General features: G+C 40.6%; 1 protein-coding gene across 1 annotated transcript in view; it reads left to right on the forward strand.

Moving 5' to 3' along the window:
* Positions 1–21867, forward strand: part of LOC124985555 (guanylate cyclase soluble subunit beta-2-like) — a 48301-nt gene that overhangs the window by 10656 nt on the left and 15778 nt on the right. Inside the window, exons 2-9 of the mRNA XM_047554290.1 lie at positions 650–810; positions 4283–4382; positions 5446–5642; positions 6845–6956; positions 8218–8321; positions 9996–10212; positions 19176–19496; positions 21123–21271. Of these exons, the coding sequence (XP_047410246.1) occupies positions 650–810; positions 4283–4382; positions 5446–5642; positions 6845–6956; positions 8218–8321; positions 9996–10212; positions 19176–19496; positions 21123–21271 (1361 nt within the window). The remainder of the gene's footprint in view (positions 1–649; positions 811–4282; positions 4383–5445; positions 5643–6844; positions 6957–8217; positions 8322–9995; positions 10213–19175; positions 19497–21122; positions 21272–21867) is intronic.

The following is a 21867-nucleotide window of genomic DNA, read 5'->3' on the forward strand; positions in this document are numbered from 1 at the left end:
TAGGAAGAGGGAAGTCAGTAGGACCTGGGATATTCAGAGAAGTCTTTATGGAGAATTCCATGTGGAAACTGAATCTTGAAGAGTAACCAGGATCTGGTGAGACCCAGAGAGAAAGGAAGGCATTGCAGGCCTTTGCTACCTACCATCTTTTGGGTAAATCAGGATAACAGCTTTGGTGGGATTGTTTTTGCATTGCTACATTAGCTATTTATAAGAGCTAAATTTTGCACTTTAGATGGTGTATTTGAAGATGTAGGAGGTGGTGGGAGAGATTGCGGGGGCCCATTCTCTGCCCTTGATCTGACCATTGGAGGTAGTGGTCAAGGGGGAACAATAGCTCTGAGCTCCCTCCTGTACTATAGGAAAATATTTACCATGGATGTCATGAAAAAGACTGGGGTGGGATTGGGAAGGACTCATGGTTAATGAACATCCACCAAGTTCCAGGATTTACCCTGGGCTCCTCACAATGGCCTCGTGACATTGATGTTATTGTTGACATTTCACTGATGAGAAAGGTGAAGACTTAGATGGTGGCTCAGAAAGTATCACACTGCCAGGATTTGGACACTTTGAAAATAAAGGAATACAAGGGAGGACAAACACCTTGCAGGGGCTCTTATTGTGGGATATGCTTTGGATTTCACAGGCGTGTCCATGGAAGTCATTCTGAAACTTTTTGGAGAATACTTCTTCAAGTTCTGTAAGATGTCTGGCTATGACAGAATGCTGCGGACACTGGGAGGAAATCTCACCGAGTTTATTGAAAACCTAGATGCCCTCCACAGTTACCTTGCACTCTCTTATCAGGTAAGACCATCTGGGCCTGGTCTTGGTGACCCTGAGAGGAAGCAAATGCTTAGCAGTTTTGGACCATCTTCTCCCTCCCTGCAAAGCGGGGCAGGTGGAAAGAAACTACTTCTCTGTTGTGCTGCAGAACTCTTGGGCCACAGTGCAAGAGTTCTCATGGAAAAGAAAAGGAAAATAGATACCTGTTGGCTACCTTTATTAAAATGCCTGGCCAGAGAGAGAGAGAGAGAGAGAGAGAGAGAGAGAGAGAGTTAGTTTGTGATGGGGGATGGCCTCTGCAGTAGAGCTGGAGTGGGCTTGGAATTAAATCCAGGAGGCTGATCACAATGGCAAAAAAGACTGGAAAACAGTCAGGTTTCTGTGGATTTGCAAAATCTCTTCTAAGGTTTCCTGGCCTGGATGGAGCTGATAAATAGCTTATGCAGCCAGATTCATGTTATTCAAGTATCAGAAGGAAAGACTTGACAGGGCCAAGAGCCAGAGTCGGACCCCATCCAACTCTGATTAACCCATGGGGTGACTGACTGAGGTGTTAAGCAACTAATTTCCCTACTGGGATATGTCCTTCTGGAGTTCGTGCCTTGCTTTTCTTCTTTGTAGAGATCATTGGAAATTCAAATGCCTAGACTCCCTTTTCTTTTTTTTGACAAAGTGCTTTATTGAAAAGATGAGGTAGCATTTACACATATCATGATAATAGTTTCTTATTTTATGTAAAATCATTTATATTTATTTTTAGAACACATTGTAGTTTGCCAGCCTCTTCACTATTTCTAGATTTAGTGTTCATAGTGACAACCTTCGCAGAGTCATCATAAGGATAAAAAGGGGTTATGTATATTAAAGTACTGACTGTTACACACTCTTGTAGATATCTATAAAATTGGAAAGAGATTATTTCCTCTATATTTTGAATAAGGAATCAGAGGCTTGGAAACCTTCATGTAGAGTGAGGTTTTGAGTCTGTCACATGAACTTCTTGAGGATGGTGGCAGTGGAAAGAGCCCCAGCTCTGAGGCCACAGGCTTCTATCACTGTCTGAGCAGATCTGTGATTTACCAGCTGTGTGATCCTGGACAAGTTGTTTTCCACTTATTTATTTAATAAACATTTAATGAGTGCCTACAATGTACTAAATAATTTTTAAAACATTAGATATAGAGATAAAAAGAAATAGGAATAAAATAACCTATCTCATAGATATGTATATATTAAGAGAATAGCATATAAACATCCTTAGCATTAATAGGCTCAGAGAAAAAATTTCAAAAGCAACTCTTCTGAACCCTTTTCTTTCTTTCTCTTCAGTATGAAGTTTTAAAATTTTAAGAATTTGCATGGCAACTTTCTATCAGATTTTTTGGCTAAAAGCACAACTATTAGAATATAAAGAAATAGTTAGGATCTTTTAGTAAACTTCCATAATATTTTTAGTATCATCTGAAATTTGGTAATATATTGTCACATTTCTGGAGAAGGTGTCAATATTCAATTTATTTATTAAATTAAAAACATTATGGAGTGTTTTCCATGTTTCAGATATTGTTTCCCTGATATTACTCTCACACTCATGAATAAGAGTAAAAGGAATTGAGATTCTGAAGCTCCATGGCTGTGATTTTTATGCTCAGTGCTGCTACCTTTCCTCTACTAGTTAACCTCCTTTCACTCCACATATGCCAAACCATATTGATAGAGAAGTAATAGAATAGAACCCCTCTGGGGATAGGTCAGGACATTTAGCATATAATCAGATAAAGAAAATATTTAAATGTTACAACACACAAATTAGGATGAACTACATGCACTATCTGATAGCTATCCAGTGATTTATACAAGACAAAGATTTAAAGATTGACTCTTTAGGCAAAAATAAATAACATAATTCTGACTTTAAGGCATACATTCCTGGTTAAAACTGTGCCCTCAATCTTGTTATGTTTTAGCTAACCTTCACTGACTGGTAATTATGAGGCAGGTATTTAGCTAAATAAGTCATCCTCTCAACACCTGTAAGATTTGGTAGTTCTATTTCCCCCACTATACAGATAAAAAACTGAGGCCCAGAAAAGTCAAGAAACTATTGAGTCACCCAGGCTGTGGTGGCTGAGCAATAGCCTGAACCCAGCCATATCTATCTTAAAAATGCCTTGTCCCGGGCTGTTTGGCAGTGTTTCTCCATTAAAAAAAAAAAAAAAATTGTGTTAATTAATAAATTAAACTATAACTATTATATGGAAACTTGGAGACATCAACCACAAGAACTAAAAGCCTGGACTTCTGGGAATGTCTGGGAAGAGGTCTGGCTTGGGGTAGCTTGAGGGGGATGTTGGCAGGAGCATATGATCTTCAGTCCCTCTGGACTGAATTACTTTACTTTCACTGTAGAATTTGGATATAGTTTCTAAATAAACTTTTAATTTCCTCTTTATGCATACTTCATCAAATCCTCTTTAGATTTGGTAAAGATATAAACACACATACATATACCAACAAATGTTTTTATCTGTATATACACTTTGGGAATATGAAATATTTATTTGCGAAAAAAATTTTAACTAGCAACTCTCTACTATGAAAGAGGGCAAAGATATCATAAAACTACATCCACCTCCTTCATCTCATTCCTCTCTGAGACCAAACGCTGTGAGTTCAGGGTGCTGAGTTGCAAGCTAATCAAGCAGGAGAGCTGGACACAGAGGCACATACCTGTAATCCCAGAGATTTGGGAGCCTGAGGCAGGAGGATCTCAAGTTCACAGCCGGTCTCAGCAATTTGGGAGGACCTAAACAATTTATCAAGAATGTGTCTCAAAGGAAAAAATTAAAAACCAACCAACCAACCAACAAACAAACAAAAACAGAGAAGGTTGCTTCTGTCCGAGAATTCTCCAGGCAGAGTCTGTACCTTTCTTTCCTAACATATGTATTGCCTTCATGAGATTGGGCATACTTGAAGTAAGTAGTCCTGAAGAAAGAGAATTTCTTTCTGATGTGTCCTTGAGGGTTATGTTTTCCAAATGTGCAACTTGATACCACAGCAAGAAACTAATTAATTCATTTCACTTGCAGATTTCTCTGAGCTTCTGATATTTCTGTGGGTGAAGATGCCCATGGTCACTTGGTCATAGGCCAAGCACTACAGAGACTCACAGAGGCTTTCTGGTACCTTCTGACCAGCCATGCCTTGCAATGTGGGTGGAAGCAGTCTGGCACAATACAACGGCTCATTTGGGGGTGGTCCATTGTTCTACCATTCATCTAGGTGTAACTTCCTTGGTCTTCAGTCTCCTCCTCTTTAAAATGGAGACAACATTTGCCATAAAATGTTGTTTGGAGAATTAGGTATAGAGGAAAATTCCTGATGTGTAGAAGCTGTGAAACTGTGGTAGGTATTATGTCACAGGGCCTCGACGTCATAATTTAAACAATGTGTTTTCCCTGGGAAGAAATGTCTTGTGTCTTCTAATTAGGAGATGAACGCACCATCGTTTCGTGTGGAGAGAGGAGTGGATGGAGAAATGCTTCTCCATTACTACTCGGACAGGAGCGGTCTGTGCCACATTGTACCAGGTATGCAATGGATTAACCAGTCCCAGAGTTCTCAGGCCTCTGGAGTGAGAAAGGCTGCCCACAAACTCTCCAGGACAGCCACGAGCCAGTTGAGGGCTGGGATCTCTGTCTCCTACAATATCTGACTCCTTGTCATCTTGATCATTATTTCCAAAGTCCTTGAGCTTTTAAAATAAGTTTCCAAAATACCAAAAGAAAGAATAATTTTTTTGTTGAACATTTTGAATTTTGCGGTGTTTACATAGTTATGGTATTTATATAAGTAGTATTTTGTATCAATCCTTTTTTAAAAATTTAGCATGGTAGAAAAAGTATGCTTCCATGTTTTTACATAGTCTTTTTTTTTTTTAAATTGTACCAGGGATTGAACTTAGGGGCACTTGACCACTGAATTCCAGCCCTATTTGTATTTTTATTTGGACATAGGGTCTCACTGAGCTACTCAGCACCTGCCTTTTGATGAGGCTGATTTTTTGCTGAGGCTGGCTCCTAAGTCACTGGGAATACACCACCACACCCAGTTTCACATAGTCTTTAAAAACCCATTTTAAATGGATGAATAATGTTGAATATTGTAATTCTCTTAGCTATTCCTCTATTGTTGCATTTTTTTGTGCTACTAGTCCTTTGCTGTTGTAAACAAGAATGTGATGAACATCTTCACACATTCTTTCTTCATATATTGTGTTTTAACCCTGGCTTAGATTCCCAAAGAAACTTTGCAAACATGATTCTTAATGCTTTTACAACTGAATTTTGCTTACATTATTTCAGTTTGTTTGCTTAATGAGTTACATGCCTTCTTGAAATAAAAAACAAATGAAGAGATCCTGAACTAGAAATGGGAACAACCAGATATATTTGGTGTACAGACATGTACACATTAAATCTCTGCATACTTCTATTTTTACTAATCTGTCATATACTGTCTGTCTTAAGTCGGGTCCTGGGCTTTGTGAACCCTGGGAAATTGATCAGAAGTTGTATGACTTGATTTTTGTATGATTTTTGTTGACATACTGCCTTCTGCCATCCCTAACGGGTAGGTGTCCTTCTGCCACAGGTATCATTGAGGCTGTGGCTAAGGACTTCTTTGACATGGATGTGACCATGGATATCCTTGATGTGAATGAAGAGGTGGAGAGAACAGGGAAAAAAGAGCATGTTGTGTTTCTGGTTATACAGAAGACTCGCAGGCAGACCAGAAGGGCAAAACCAAACAGGTTACAGGACAGTGAGGACATCGGGAGAGAACAAGAGGTACTGGATTTGCTGTGTCTTTAGAAAGCAATTCTCCCAAGGAGAGCTACCAGTCTTGGCACAATCTATGCAAACCACACAATCAACTGGACCTTCTAATAGTGGAGTTAAGATAGGGTGTCTCTGACCTTTTTGTGTGTGTGTGTGGGGCGGGGTAGTGGGGATTGAATCCATGGCCTCATACTTGCTAGGTAAGCACTCTGCCACTGAGCTACATCCTCAGATCCTTTTATTTTATTTTTATTTTGAGACAAGATCTCACTAAGTTGCCCAGGTTGGTTTGGAACTTGCGATCCTCCTTTCTCAGCCTCCTGAGTAGCTGGGATTGCAGATCTGTGCCACCAGGACCAGCACTACTGACCTTTGGGATCAGACAATTCTTGTTGTGATGGACTGTCCTCTGCATTACAGGATGGTTCGCAGCTTCCCAGGGGTCTACGCACTAGGATGGTAGTAGAACCCTGCCCCTTCAGTTGTGGCGATCAAAAGTCTCCTGGCGTTACCAATGTCCCCAGGGTGGGTGTTAGGGCAAAGTCATTCCTAGTTGAGAACTTCTGGGTTAAGTTTAACTGGATATACACCAGAGACTTTCTGCGACGTACCTTAGCCTGGAAAACGTTCATGCATAAAAATGTGGGGATAAAGGGTTTGAAATTTGGACTTGGTGGCTTATTTTACAATCCCCCTAACATGAGTTGATTGTTCACATTCCCAATGCCAGTCACAGGCTCAGAATCCACTCAGATTCAGTGCTTGGTCAGCTCATTTGAGACTCATAGGGTGATCGGCCCACCATATATGTTGGGAGAAAAACTCTCTCTGTCCATGTAACTCGTTCAAATATCCAAATAGGTCTGTGATTCCTGGAGCACATGGTGTTTATGTCTCAGGGCATTTGAAGCCCATCTTAGGGTCCAACTGCAGAATCTTCAGTCACAGAAAGACAAGATGTTGCTTGTGATTCCTGCCAGATATCACCCTAATCCCCTCTCCAGATGTTAAAAAGTTCTTGCTGCTTTTGGTAGAGAAATAATATGAGGATGAATTAGATAAAATATCTTGGTCGCATTGATCTCACAAACCTCATAGTATCCCACTGGCCATGGACACTCTTTTACTTGTAAAGATGGGCCCAATAGCAGCAAATGGGGCTTGTGCATCTTCCGTCATGAGACTGGGCACATGTGCTTCTCTCTCTGCAGGCTCTCCAGGCAGCTTTCCTTAGGATGAAGGAAAAATATTTAAGTGTCTCTGTTTGTCCTGTGAAAAAATCCAACTGGGATGTTGTGAGAAATATAGTCACTTTTGGAAAAGGTAAGTGGGCTGTTCTCCCAGCCTCAGCTCTTAGATCAGAAAGACTGCCTGGTTCCCAAGGGGAGCACCCCCGCCCCCGTGTGCAAAGGGGACAGAGCCTTATGCAATTGATGTCCCCTGATTTCTGCAAAGCTTAGATTTGGTGGCCGTGTTTTTTAACTTTAAGATGTCATACTCACTTTCCACCCATTGACCCTTTTGTTTATGTTGGGTAATATGGAGACACCATCTTTCCTAAGCCACTGGAGGGAGGACTGGAATTAGTCTCAACTGGTGACTGCTGGGGAGGAAGATGGATGCTGATGTATTGTAAAGAACAATGGCGTTTCCTCCATTGTTGAATAACTCCTCCTCTGGATCCAGGCCTTCTTGATTGGTACACATTTCTGATTTGGAAATCTGTGGATAATAACTATGTCATCCAGCAGTGTAAAGGACACTGGATCAAGAGCCAAGAAAGATTTCTGGCTTTGTCTCTGAGGAGCTGTGTATTCCGGGATAAGGTCCTCAATTTTCCATTTGCAAAATGAGGGCAGTAGGCTCTCTATGGAACCCCCCATGGGTACTAAGCCCACCTGACAACCAGCACCTAACATTAGAGTCAGAATAAGGGCTCCGATCCACGGAAAGAAGGGAGCTAGATGCTCCTCATCGTGACCCCATGGGTCAGATGACATGCATCTGGGAGAAGGTTTGCAGGGCTCAAAGAGCTGCATTTTGAGTCCTTCCAGCCGTGGCAAATGAGTCAAACATGCAATTGACATCCTTTGTCTAGGATATTTTCATATCAAAAAGGCTCCATTTCGAATTTCTACCCCCTGCCAAATAGGACTGTTGGTTAAATTTTCATGTGCCACCCAAAACTGTCAGTCTAAAAAGCTCCATGGCAAATGTCCCCGATGCTGGGCCCGGCGCACACGCTCTGCTCTGCTAGCTCATTGTCTGGCTGTCACCATTTCAATGCCGACTCTGTCTTCATGGGGAGGCGTACTCAATTGGCCCAGTAACTCTTCAGCAGCGGGCAGAAACTTGGCAGGGGGCAGAAGGGTTTCTCAACCTGGTAGCAAGTTTTCTGTTTGTTTTAATTTGGAAGAAGAATTGCTGTGGCCATCTGGAGACGCCGAGGGAGCCTGGGTTAAAGAGTGGGGATCACACTTTGCCTGTGAGACACTTAAGATTCTGTCCCCGTCCTGAGCTCAGCTCCGTACGAGGGCCACAGCAGGAGCTGCCGCTCATTAGGGCTTTCTCTTTCTATGTCCAGGGCACCTCAGGGACACCTTCGAACCCATTTATCCTGAGAATCTTTGGATTGAAGCAAAGACATTCTGCGATGCTTTTCCTTTCCACATTATCTTCGATGAAGCTGTAAGAGGCCAATTCCCTCTTGGAATTGGGAATAAGCCAGGGAAGGGGTGGTGATTAATAGTCTCATGGAACTTTTAAGTCCCTGAAAAGTTCTCAGGGTTTGGGGGGAGTAGTTTTAGCCTAGCAGAACCAACCCTTGTCTTGGTTTCAGGTTGTGGCATCTTCTGGAAACAAGGATTCAGGATCATCCAGGGAGATTTGGAAGGGAGGTTTGAAGTAGTGAGTAAATAGGGAGGTTTACTATTCGAATAAATAAATGGAAAAAGAAGGAATTGCTAACATTCACTACGTACACAGACATCAGTAGCAATGTTGGGTAATTCTAAGCGTCATCTCCCACCATCCTTGGGACCACTCTCAATGTCTCAGTCCTACCATACTTCACTTCCTGCATCACAGGTGGGAAGAGGTCTGTGCTGGTCTCCTGCCATGTTCTGTGGGGGCTGTGAGCACGACCATTTAAGTCTGATTGTTATAGATTGCTCCAAATAAAATATATGTCAACCAAATTGATTGCGAATTTAAAGGGCAAGTAAGCAAAATGATTTTGGTCCAAAAGATCAGTTAAAATACCTTTTAGCTGCTGGGTGTGGTGGTATACACCTATAATCCCAGTGGTCCGGGAGGCTGAGGCAGGAGGATTGCAAATTCAAAGCTAGCCTCAGCAACTTACTGAGGCCTAAGCAACTTAGTGAGACCCTGTGTGAAAATAAAAATTAAAAAAGGAGTGGGGATATAGCTCAGTGGTTGAGCACCCCTGGGTTCAATCCCAAGTACAAAAATAAATAAAGATTTTAAAAAATGCTTTTCAGCACTGTGATTTTCTCTGATATTTATTGCAAGCAAAGACATTTTAAATCATCACCTACCAGTTGACTGGTAGATACAGAGTCTATGAAATGAACTCATTTGAGTGGACTCTCTATCCACAAAGAAAATATGAATTCACCGAGTGAAAAAAAAAATCCCTATATGAAACAACTAGGTAGTTATAAAGTAATGCACCTTGACTTTTCTCCAGTGTGATGAAGTATTCTTCTTCTTCTTATTATTACTATCACTATTAACATTTAAAATTCTGATCTCCTTAGAAACTCCCTTTCTGTTTAAGTTTCAGGTGTAGCATATATACAAGTTTATGATACATATGTCAAAAGACAAGGTTGATTTCTACCACCTAGAAGATTCCCCATGGTTAGTAAAGTTACATGTCCCTGAACACAGTGCTGACATTAAACATTTTATGTAAAGGATATCCATTATACTTCTTTCTGTGTGTTCCCTGGAGACAGCATGAAGTGTGTCCCCACCCCATCAATAGACTCCTTCACCAGGTCTGAGTGTCAGATCCAGTGCTGCAGAACTTGCTAGTTGCTTTCTTAGTGGGTGAGAGAGAAGGAACTAGAGAGGTCTTAAAGAGTGAGGGAAGAACTACTGGTGCAGTTGAGAGCTTCGTGTACCTTTCCTCCTGCTGAGCACTCCTTTACTCTTGCTTTCCTTCCAGACATGATTTGATTTTTTAAGAAACACTATCACTCCCTGATGTTTATTCCATTACAGACCCCCTTTCTCCCCAGCGAGTCACAAAGCAAGGCCAAATGTTATTTCTAAAGGATAGTTTATGGTGGAGGTTGCTTTCTGTTCCCCAGTCTGACATCTCTCCTCTGTGGATAGCTGAGGGTCAAGCAAGCTGGAGTGAATATTCAGAAGTATGTCCCAGGACTCCAAACCCAGAAGATTCGATTAGATGAGTATTTCTCCATTGTTCATCCTCAAGTTACCTTCAACATTTCTAGCATCTGCAAATTTATCAACAGTCAATTTGTCTTGAAGACACGAAGAGAAATGATGCCTGAAGCTTGGAAAGATCAGCCCACACTCAAACTCCGAGGTAACAACTCACTCCTGCCCCTTGCTCCCTGTGGATTTGGGGGATTGGTAAGAAAGGGAAGAGGCCAAGTTTCCAATTTCCCAAAATCTGGGCAGGGACTATGGTTGAGTGTAAGTTGTTTTTTATGACATTTCTACTTGGCCTTATTTTGAAACAATATATTTCCTCAACCATTTCTGGTTTAGACACACACACACACACACACACACACACACAAACTTCTCATGCCCATTTCTTTTTCATCTTCTGGCAATCACCATTTCAATTTCTGTCTGGTTTTGACTACTTTAGGTAGTTTGTAGAAGTGGAAGAGCATACATTATTTGTCCCTCTGTAACTGGCTTATTTCACTGTCATGTCTTCAATATCTATCCATGTTGTTCCATGTGTCAGAATTTCCTTCCCTTTTAAAACTGAGTAATATTCTGTTGTATGTATATGCATTTTCTTTATCCATTCATCTGGCTATTTTGAATGGTAACATTTGGCTGCTGTGACTAGTACTACTATGAACATGGCTATGTAAATGTCTCTTTAAATCCTTGCTTTCTTTCTTTTTTTTTAAGCATATCCAGAAATGGAATTGCTGGATCACATGACGATTCTGTTTTTATTTATTGACAAATTGTTATACTGGTTTTCATGGTCACAGAACTGTTTTCCATTCTCATCAATAATGCATAAGGGTTCCAATTTCTTCACATCCTCATGAACCATTTTCTGGTTTTTTTTTTTAATAATATATATCATATGAGTAGGAAGTGATCTTTTATAGCTTTGACTTGCATCTCCCTAATGATTGATAACATTGGGCATCTTTTCTTGTGCTTATTGGACATTTCTACATATTCTTTGAAGAAATGTCTATTCAGGTGTTTTGCCTGTATTTTATCTGGGTTTCTTTGTTTTTCTTGGATATTAACCCCTTCTTAGAGAGATGACTTGCAAATATTTTCTCCCACTTTGTGGGTTACCCTTTTCATGCTATTGAGTCCTTTGATGCTCTCAAGTTTTTACTTTTGATGTTGTCCAACTTATCTATGTTTCTTTTTCTGCCTGTGCTTCTGAGGTCCCAATTCAAGAAATCATTGTCATATCCAATGTCATATTCCTTTCCTTACTTCTAAGAGTTTTAGACTTTTAGCTCTTATATTTAGGTTTTTGATTCAATTTGAGCTAATTTAGAGGGATGGTGTAAGGGACACACAATTTGAGCTGTCTTCTGTTAGACTGATGATCAGTTATGTTAGGCAGACACACAGGCAGAACCAGGAAGACACCCCAGAGGAAACTCACATGTTCTGACAGCCTGAGTTAAGCATAGAGAAGGGTGATTGGTGAGAGAGGAGGCTGGCAAGATGAGGACTGGAACTCCATCGTGCAGTTGGAAACATGAAGAGTCTGCTGTGATCAGATGTGAGGTTTGTAATGACCACTCTGGAGGCAGGTGAAGGTTAGATCAGAATGGAGGGAAAATAGAGGCTGGGAAGCTAAGCGGAGACACCGCTGGGGTGCGGGTAAGAGGTGTAGAATGAATTTAGACAATGGCACTGGAGTGGTAATGGGGGGACAGATCTGTGAGATAATTAGGACAGGACCTGGTGGCTGGTTATAGGGTTGAAAGAATAGTTAGGATAATTATTAGCATCCTTGCTTTGATAAGTGGGCAATGAAGGTGTGATTAGTTGAGAAAAGACATGACTTAAGTCCTTGAGGGCAGGAGTTTTGTCTGAGTTGCTGCTGTATCCCTCAGTGCTGAAACGGTGGTCCCCTTCAGAGTAAGGACCAAATGCATATGTGATGAAAGGATTAATAAGAAAGGAGATTTGCAGAGTGATTTGCAGGTGAGCCCAGGGACAGACATCCACAAATAAATACCTAATAGGGAGTAAAGAAAAATGAACAAACAAACAAAACAATGCTGTAGGTGGAAGTATAAATTATCACAACCATGTAGGCAATATGTATCAAAATGAGCATATTTTCATGTGTGAAAGGCTATCCTTAGCAAAATAGCCACAATTATATACAAAAACTTACCTCAAGTTTGTTGTTTGCGATGTGGTTTATAAAATGATAAACTAGACACAGTACAAGCAATGCTAGCATGTTATTTAAATAAAAAACAGTAAAATCAGTGTAGTCAGCAAAAATTGTGATGTGCATCTGTATATGCTGTTGAAGAATATATGTTATGTACTTTTAAATGAAAAAAATCAGATTATAAAAATACTAGATAGTCCCATTTGGGGCAATGCAAAGGAATACTTCAAAACATTAAAAGTAATTATTTGTGTGATATGATGATAGCTGATTTTCACTATTCTTTTTTGTTCTTTTCTGTAAGAATGTGTACTGATTTTTTTACTTATTTTATTTTTTTATTTTTATTGTAAACAAATGGGATACATGTTGTTTCTCTGGTTGTACATGAAGTAGAGGTATACCATTTGTGTAATCATTCATTTACATAGGGTAATGGTGTTTGATTCATTCTGTTATTTTTTCCTTCCCCCCACCCCTCCCACCCCCCTTTTCCCTCTATACACTCCCTCCTTCCTCCATTCTTGCCCCCCTCCCACCCCCCATTATGTGTCATCATCCACTTATCAGCTAGATCATTCGTCCTCTGGTTTTTTGAGATTGGCTTATCTCACTTAGCATGATATTCTCCAATTTCATCCATTTGGCCTGCAAATGCCATAGTTTTATCATTCTTTATGGCTGAGTAATATTCCATATATTCCATTGTGTATATATACCACAGTTTCTTTATCCATTCATCAATTGAAGGGCATCTAACTTGGTTCCACAATCTGGCTATTGTGAATTGAGCAGCTATGAACATTGATGTGGCTGCATCACTGTAGTACGCTGATTTTAAGTCCTTTGGGTATAGGCCAAGGAGTGGGATAGCTGGGTCAAATAGTGCTTCCATTCCAAGTTTTCTAAGGAATCTCCACACTGCTTTCCAGAGTGGCTGCACTAATTTGCAATCCCACCAGCAATGTATGAGTGTACCTTTTTCCCCACATCCTCTCCAACACCTATTGTTGCTTGTGTTCTTGATAGTCGCCATTCTAATTGGGGTGAGATGGAATCTTAGGGTAGTTTTGATTTGCATTTCTCTTATTACTAGAGATGTTGAACATTTTTTCATATATCTGTTGATTGCTTATACATCTTCTGTGAAGTGTCTGCTCATTTCCTTAGCCCATTTGTTGATTGGATTATTTGTATTCTTGGTGTAGAGTTTTTTGAGTTCTTTATAGATTTTGGAAATGAGCACTCTATCTGAAGTATGAGTGGCAAAGATTTTCTCCCACTCTGTAGACTCTCTCTTCACATTACCGATAGATTCCTTGGCTGAGAGAAAGCTTTATAGTTTGAATCTATCCCAGTTATTGATTCTTGCTTTTATTTCTCATGCTATAGGAGTCCTGTTAAGTAAGTCTGATCCTAAGCTGACATGTTGAAGATTTGGACCTACTTTTTCTTCTATAAGATGCAGGGTCTCTGGTCTGATTCTGAGGTCCTTGATCCATTTTGAGTTGAGTTTTGTGCAGGGTGAGAGATAGGGGTTTAGTTTCATTCTGCTGCATGTGGATTTTCAGTTTTCCCAGCACCATTTGTTGAAGAGGCTATCTTTCCTCCATTGCATATTTTTGGCACCTTTGTCTAGTATGAGAAGATTGTATTTATTTGGGTTTGTGTCCATGTCCTCTATTCTGTACCATTGACCTACCTGTCTATTTTGGTACCAATATCATTCCGTTTTTGTTGCTATTGCTTTGTAGTAGAGTTGAAGTTCAGGTATTACGATACCCTCTGCTTCACTCTTTCTGCTAAGGATTGCTTTAGCTATTCTGGGTTTCTTATTCTTCCAGATGAATTTCATGATTGCTTGCTCTATTTCTGTAAGGTACATCATTGGGATTTTAATTGGAATTGCATTGAATCTGTATAGCCCTTTTGGTAGTATGGCCATTTTGACAATATTAGTTCTGTCTATCCAAGAACATAGGAGATCTTTCCATCTTCTAAGGTTTTCTTTAATTTCTTTCTTTGGTGTTCTATAGTTCTCATTGTAGAGGTCTTTCACCTCTTTTGTTAGATTGGTTCCCAAGTATTTTATTTTTTTTAAGCTATTGTGAATGTGGTAGTTTTCCTAACTTCTCTTTCTGAAGATTCATCACTTATGTATAAACATGCATTAGATTTATGAGCATTGATCTTATAACGTGCTACTTTACTGAATTCACTTATGAGTTCTAAAAGTTTTCTGGTGGAATTTCCTGGTTCCTCTAAATATGTAATCATGTCATCAGCAATAGGGATAGTTTGAGTTCTTCTATTCCTATTTGTATCCCTTCAATTTCTTTGGTCTGTCTAATTGCTCTGGCTAGAGTTTCAAGGACGATGCTGAATAGAAGTGGTGAAAGAGGGCATCCCTGATTTGTTCCAGTGATTAGGGGGAATGCTTTCAGTTTTTCACCATTTAGAATGATATTGGCCATGGGCTTAGCATAGATGACCTTTACAAAGTTAAGGAATGTTCCCACTATCCCTATTATTTCTAGTGTTTTGAGCATGAAGGGGTGCTGTATTTTATCAAATGCTTTTTTTGCATCTATTGAATTACTCATGTGATTCTTAACTTTAAGTCTGTTGATATGGTGAATGACATTTACTGATTTCCGCACATTGAACCAACCTTGCATCCCTGGGATGAAATCCACTTGATCGTGGTGCACTATCTTTTTAATATATTTTTGTATGCGATTTGCTAAGATTTTGTTGAGAATTTTTGTGTTGATGTTCATTAAGGATATTGGTCTGAAATTTTTTTTCCTCAATGTATCTCTGTCTGGTTTAGGTATCAGGGTGATATTGGCTTCATAGAATGAGTTTGGAAGGGTTCCCTCCTCTTCTATTTCATGGAATACTTTGAGGAGTATTGGAATGAGCTCTTCTTTAAAGGTTTTGTAGAACTCAGCTGAGAACCCATCTGGTCCCAGACTTTTCTTTGTTGGTAGGCTTTCAATGACTTCTTCTATTTCATTACTTGAAATTGATCTATTTAAATTGTGTATGTCCTCCTGGTTCAGTTTAGATAATTCATATGTCTCTAGAAACCTGTTGATGTCTTTGAGGTTTTCTGTTTTGTTGGAGTATAGATTTTCAAAATAGCTTCTAATTATGTTTTGTATTTCACTCATGTCTGTTGTGATATTTCCTTATTCATTCCGAATTTTAGTAATTTGAGTTTTCTCTCTCCTTCTCTTTGTTAGTGGGCTAAGGGTTTATCAATTTTGTTTATTTTTTCAAAGAACCAACTATTTATTTTGTCAATTTTTTCTACTGTTTTTTTTTTTTGTTGTTGTTTCAATTTCATTGATTTCAGCTCTGATTTTAACTATTTCCTGTCTTCTACTACTTTTGGTGTTGCTCTGTTCTTTTTTCTAGGGCTTTGAGCTGTAGTGTTAGGTCATTTATTTGTTGATTTTTTTCTTCTTTATTGAATGCGCTCCATAAAATAAATTTTCCTCTAAGTACTGCTTTCATAGTGCCCCAGAGATTTTGATACGATGTTTCTTTGTTCTCATTTACTCTAAGAATTTTTTTTTTATTTCCCTCCTGATGTCTTCTGTTATCTATTCATCATACAACAGAGTATTATTTAATCTCCGGGTATTGGAGTAGTTTCTGTTTTTTACTCTTTCATTTATTTCTAATTTCAATCCATTATGATCTGATAGAATACAAGGTAGTATCTCTATCTTCTTGTATTTGCTAACATTAGCTTTGTGGCATAAAATATGGTCTATTTAGAGAAGGAACCATGGGCTACTGAGAAGAAAGTGTATTCGCTCTTTGTTGGATGGTATATTCTATAAATGTCTGTTAAATCTAAATTATTGATTGTGTTATTGAGATCTATGGTTTCTTTGTTCAGTTTTTGTTTGGAAGATCTGTCCAGTGGTGAGAGAGGTGTGTTAAAATCGCCTCATATTATTGTGTTGTGGTCTATTTGATTTCTGGGATTGAGAAGGATTTGCTTGACATATATGGATGAGCCACTGTTTGGGGCATAGATATTTATGATTTTCATGTCTTGCTGATTTATGCTTCCCTTAAGCAGTGTGTAATGTCCTTCTTTATCCCTTCTGACTAACTTTGGCTTGATTGTCCACATTATCTGATATGAGGATGGATACTCTGGCTTTTTTGCTGAGTCCGTGTGCATGGTATGTTTTTTTCCCATCCTTTCACCTTTAGTCTGTGGGTATCTCTTTCTATGAGATGAGTGTCTTGCAGGCAGCATATTGTTGGATCTTTCTTTTTAATCCAATCTGGCAGTCTATGTCTTTGATTGATGAGTTCAGGCCATTAACATTCAGGGTTATTATCGAGTTATGATTTGTATTCCCGGTCATTTGGCTCATTTTTGTTTTTTGGCACAACTTGGTTTCTCCTTTATTTGGCTATTCCTTTAGGATAGTTCCTCCCTTTACTGATTTGCATCATTGTTTTTCATCTCTTCCTCATGGAATATTTTGCTGAGAATGTTCTGTAATGCCGACTTTCTTTTTGTAAATTCTTTTAGCTTTCGTTTATCATGGAAGAATTTTTTTTTGTCGTCAAATCTGAAAGTAAGTTTTGCTGGGTATAAGATTCTTTGTTGATATCCATTTTCTTTCAGGGTTTGAAAAATGTTGTTCCAGGCCCTTCTAGCTTTTAGGGTCTGGATTGAAAAATCTGCTGATAGTCTTATTGGTTTCCCCCTGAATGTAATTTGATTCTTTTCTCTCATAGCCTTTAAAATTCTGTCTTTATTTTGTATATTAGGTATTTTCATTATAATGTGCCTTGGTTTGGGTCTGTTGTAATTTTGTATATTTGGAGTCCTATAAGCCTCTTGTACTTGGTTTTCCATTTCGTTCTTCAGATTTGAGAAATTTTCTGATATTATTTCATTGAATAGATTGTTCATTCCTTTGGTTTGTTTCTCTAAGCCTTCCTCAATCCCAATAATTTTTAAATTTGGCCTTTTCATGATATCCCATAATTCTTGTAGATTCTGTTCATGATTTCTTACCATCTTCTGTGTTTGTTCAATTTTATTTTCAAGATTAAATATTTTGTCTTCAATGTCTGAGGTTCTGTCTTCCAGGTGTTCTATCCTATTGGTTATGCTTTCTATGGAGTTTTTAATTTGTTTTATTGTTTCCTTCATTTCAAGGATTTCTGTTTGTTTCTTTTTTCAGTATCTCTAACTCTTTATTGAAATGATCTTTTGCTTCCCGTATTTGCTCTTTTAACTGTTGATTGGTGTGATCATTCAATGCCTGCATTTGCTCTTTCATCTCCTCGTTTGCTTCCCTGATCATTTTAATTATGTACATTCTGAACTCCCTTTCTGACATTTCTTCTGCTGTGCTGTCATTGGGTTTTATTGATATAGCATCTAGGTTTGTTTGGGACATTTTCTTCCCTTGTTTTCTCATATTGGTCAGGTATTAGTGGAACTCTGACATATTGCAGATTTCCTCTATTGGCTTTTAGTGTCCCTGTAGATTTCCAGTATATCACCTCCTAGCCTTCAGTAGCCTGAAGTCTTGGAGGAACTTTATACTGCAGTGCTCCACAAGAAAGCTGCCCCTCTAGCGGTGGTGGCCTGCTAGTGGGTAGAGGCGGTTCTACTTGTTGACCCATGGTGTGCCAACGGGGAACTAGACTGCTGGCTGGGGCATGGCTGTTCTGGGCCTGCGTCCTGTCTGCTGCCGAGGCCAGTGGAGCCCAGTTGTGCATGGAAGCCTCTCACTGCCCGGCCCTGCTCCAAGAAGGTGCCTGCAGTCCCAGCCTGCTGCCCGGGCCGATCCTTGCCCAGTGGGAGAGACTCACCCAGCGGCTCTGAGTTGGTCCGAGTCTCTCAATACCTCCTCTTCTTGAATCCTGAGTTCTGGAGCGACATGAGGTGCAGTCACCCTCTAGTCCGCCATCTTGGTCTACCGTCTGTACTGCTTTTGTAACAAATTAATAAACACATTTGTTCTTCAAGATATGCAATTGTGAGTCTAGGAAGTAAGACTTCTCTGGAAATTCAGGTTCATTGTTAGCATGGAGTCGAACGCAGTGTGTTTCCATTGCTCTGGACCCGAGATGAGGTAGAACATCATCACAGAAGTGTGTGGGGAGGAAAGTGGCTCAGGACTTATCTATCGGAAGCAGAGAGAGATCCTTTCACCAGGATCAAAATATATACCCCAATGGCATGCCCCCAGTGACCCACCTCCTCCCACCACAGCCTACAAGTTACCTACTAACCTAGTGTTACCATCTAGTTAATCCTTATAAGTGCATTAATGCAATGATTAGGTTAATATTCCCATAACCCAATGATTTTACCTCTAAATTTTCTTGCACCATCTCACACGTGAGCTTGGGGACACCTTACATCTAAACAATGACACAGTGCAATGCTAAAAGAGAGGATATGAAGACAAACCCCTAGGGAATGCCAACATTTAAGGAAGGAAATTAAAAAACAAAACCTAGAGGGAAAATTCAAAGAAGTAGGAAAATTTTTATAAAGAAAGCACTGTCAGAAATTCCCAGGGGAAGGAGATTTCAGGAAGGAAGTTCAGGTTGATAACACCACAAGTGCTCAGTAAAGATGAGACTGAGACTTGTTTTGGAGCCAGCACTTTGGAGGCCATGAATGGAGCCCCTCAAAGGTGGAGAAGCAGCCACAGAGATATGTTGTGAGGAGAGGGGAAATGAGTTAGTGGACACAGAAGCATAGATAATTCTCGAAACATTTAGCAGAAAAGGCAGGAGCGTGACGGTGCAGTCGCTAGAAGGCTTACGGACGGGGTGGTGAGGCTTAGTTCTTTAGAGGACTCAGCTAACCCAATCTTGGAGATAAACTGTATCTCTGCCTTCCTTTCTGTGACATGAAGGTCAGATGATCTGGATGGAGTCCCTGCGGTGCATGATATTCCTGTGCTCTCCAAAGCTCCGCAGTCTCCAAGAACTAGAGGAGCGCAAGATGCATCTCTCGGACATCGCTCCCCACGACACCACCAGGGATCTCATCCTCCTCAACCAGCAGAGGCTGGCGGAGATGGAGCTGTCCAACCAGCTGGAGAGGAAGAAGGAGGAGCTACGCGTCCTGTCCAAGCACTTGGCCATAGAAAAGAAGAAGACAGAGACCTTGCTGTATGCCATGCTGCCCGAGCACGTGGCCAACCAGCTGAAGGAGGGCAAAAAGGTGGCTGCAGGTAAGGCAGCCCTGCACCGGGACCTTGGAGCAGGAGACAGTGCGTGTTCAGTGTTAGGGGCACCGACTTTGAAGCTGAGCAGATCTGGTGTTGAATTCTGATTCCATCACTCATAAGTGGCACCATCTTGGGTTCATTGCTTAACCTGCCTTGCCTCAGTCTCTCCCCTCTACACTAAAAATAAGAGAAGCCATACAGGAGTGAAAGGTGGAGTAGAGAAATGCACATGTATTAGGTTCTCTAAGAATTTACTCTATGTCCTGAGACTGGCCTCAATACTCAGTGACCAAGATTAGGGTCCTTAACTATAACAGGAAATAATACATCCACACATTAACTGAAGCCCAGGGCACCCTTGAGGACCATTCTAGAAGCATGAACTGTTTCTGGAGGGAAAGATGCTGCGTTTGCTCTGAACTCACTTTCCATTTTCCCTGAGTGTGTTCATTCACAGACATGCCTGGTGAACTCAGTGCCAGGTGCTGTACCAGATCCAGGGAACCCAAAGGAGTGCCCAGCCTTGTGGGTTTGACAGATATAATGTAGAATATATAGACCCTGTTCTAGGTGCTAAGGCCTAGAAAGCAGAAAGCAAAACAGTCTTTCAACTTATGAAGTTTATATTCCAATGGGGAAAATAGATAATAACTAAATAAAGAATTCTACTAAAAATCAGGTCACATAGGTCTTATGGGGGCATGTGATAAGGCTGAGAGGATGGACAGTCTAGGGGTTGTTATTTAGACAGGGAGGTCAAGAATGTTCTCACTGAGTTGGTTGCATCTGAGATATGAGTGATAGAGCCCTGTGGATATTTGAGAAGAGTGTGTCAGACAGAGGAGGCAGCAGGTGCAAAGGCCCTGAGGCAGGACACACTTAATATGCCAGAGAAACCCCAAGGAGGCCAGCGAGACCAGAGTGGAATGAACCAGAGGGATAGTGTCAAGTCATGTGAACAGAGAAGTGGTAGGGGCAGGGAGGGAGTCCCTGTTGCAGAGCATGGTAAGAATTTGGGATTTTGTTCTAAGACTTAAGGTTCTAAGACTTAAAGAGAGGTAAATCAGATCTGATGACCATGAAAATTAGCATGAGGTGGGCCAGAGTGAAAGCAGGGCATAGGTTAGGAGGACAGGTAGCTGCCACACTGTACCAAGACAGAAGAAGGCTCCACTTCCTGGTGATTAGTCCCTATCAGCCCTGACTCTGGGTCTCCTATAGTTCAGGCTCAGCATGGGCCCTGATGCTAGGGCACATTTCTGTCATCCCACAAACCTGTTACATCCTACTGGAAGCATTGGTTTACTCTTATGTCTCCTTTACTGGCCTGGGAGCTCCTTCAGGGCAGGGGCCCTGTCTGCTCAGTTCTCTATACATGATGACTAGTCACAGAAGAAACTCAAGAGATGTGCTCATGGCAGGTGCTCGGTTGACATCCGTCAAGTGACTGTTGAGTGATCAATGTCATTCAGATCCTCTTCCCCAAGGTACAAGCAGGTTTGATTCCAAAGGGCACCTGAATCTATACCAGAAGGGATTAAAAAATGGATTCCAAAATGGATTCCAAAAGGGCACCTGAATGTAGAATCCTTGCTCCTTGGCTCTCGCTGATTCCCATTTCTATCGCAGGAGAATTCGAAACCTGCACCATCCTTTTCAGTGACGTGGTGACATTTACTAACATCTGCGCTGCCTGTGAACCTATCCACATAGTGAACATGCTGAACTCCATGTACTCCAAGTTTGACAGATTAACCAGTGTCCACGAGGTCTACAAAGTTAGTGTCTGTGTGGCGTGGTGGTTTTACGTGGACTGTGGCCAGGCAGATTCTTGATTCTAAGTTGGTCTTTCCTCTATTGGCACAAGTCTGGGCTTTGGTGGGAGTGGCAGTTGGGCAAAGAGGAAGAGCTCAAAGGGAATTGGGAGTATTTTGAGAATCTTATTTTACTAGGAATCTTTATGCAATACCCAGTGCTAACATGGCGCCCTGGTGTCACTGAGGGGGAAACACTCTTTTCCTTGAAAATAGTCTGCTACACCTAAATTCAGCAGACTTTATATCCAAATCATACATTATCTAACATAGTGTCACATGACCCCTCCAAAGGCATCATCTTCTCCGGGATTTGTTTCCACTCGAAGCAGAAAGGGGGCTGGGGGTATCACTCAGTGATAGAGCACCTGCCTAGCATAAGCAAGACCCTGGGTTTGATCCCCAGTACCAAAAACAACAAACAAACCAACAAATCTAACAACAGAAAGTCTTTTTGGCTCTCTCATGGTTGTTCCCTAAGTCACAATCCTCCTTATCTCCTCTCTCATGCTCCTCATAGCCCAGCACACAATCACCAGCTTTAATATGTTGCTTAGATA

This window comes from Sciurus carolinensis, chromosome 5 (genome assembly GCF_902686445.1).
Source record: "Sciurus carolinensis chromosome 5, mSciCar1.2, whole genome shotgun sequence".
In the NCBI taxonomy this organism is placed as follows: domain Eukaryota; kingdom Metazoa; phylum Chordata; class Mammalia; order Rodentia; family Sciuridae; genus Sciurus; species Sciurus carolinensis.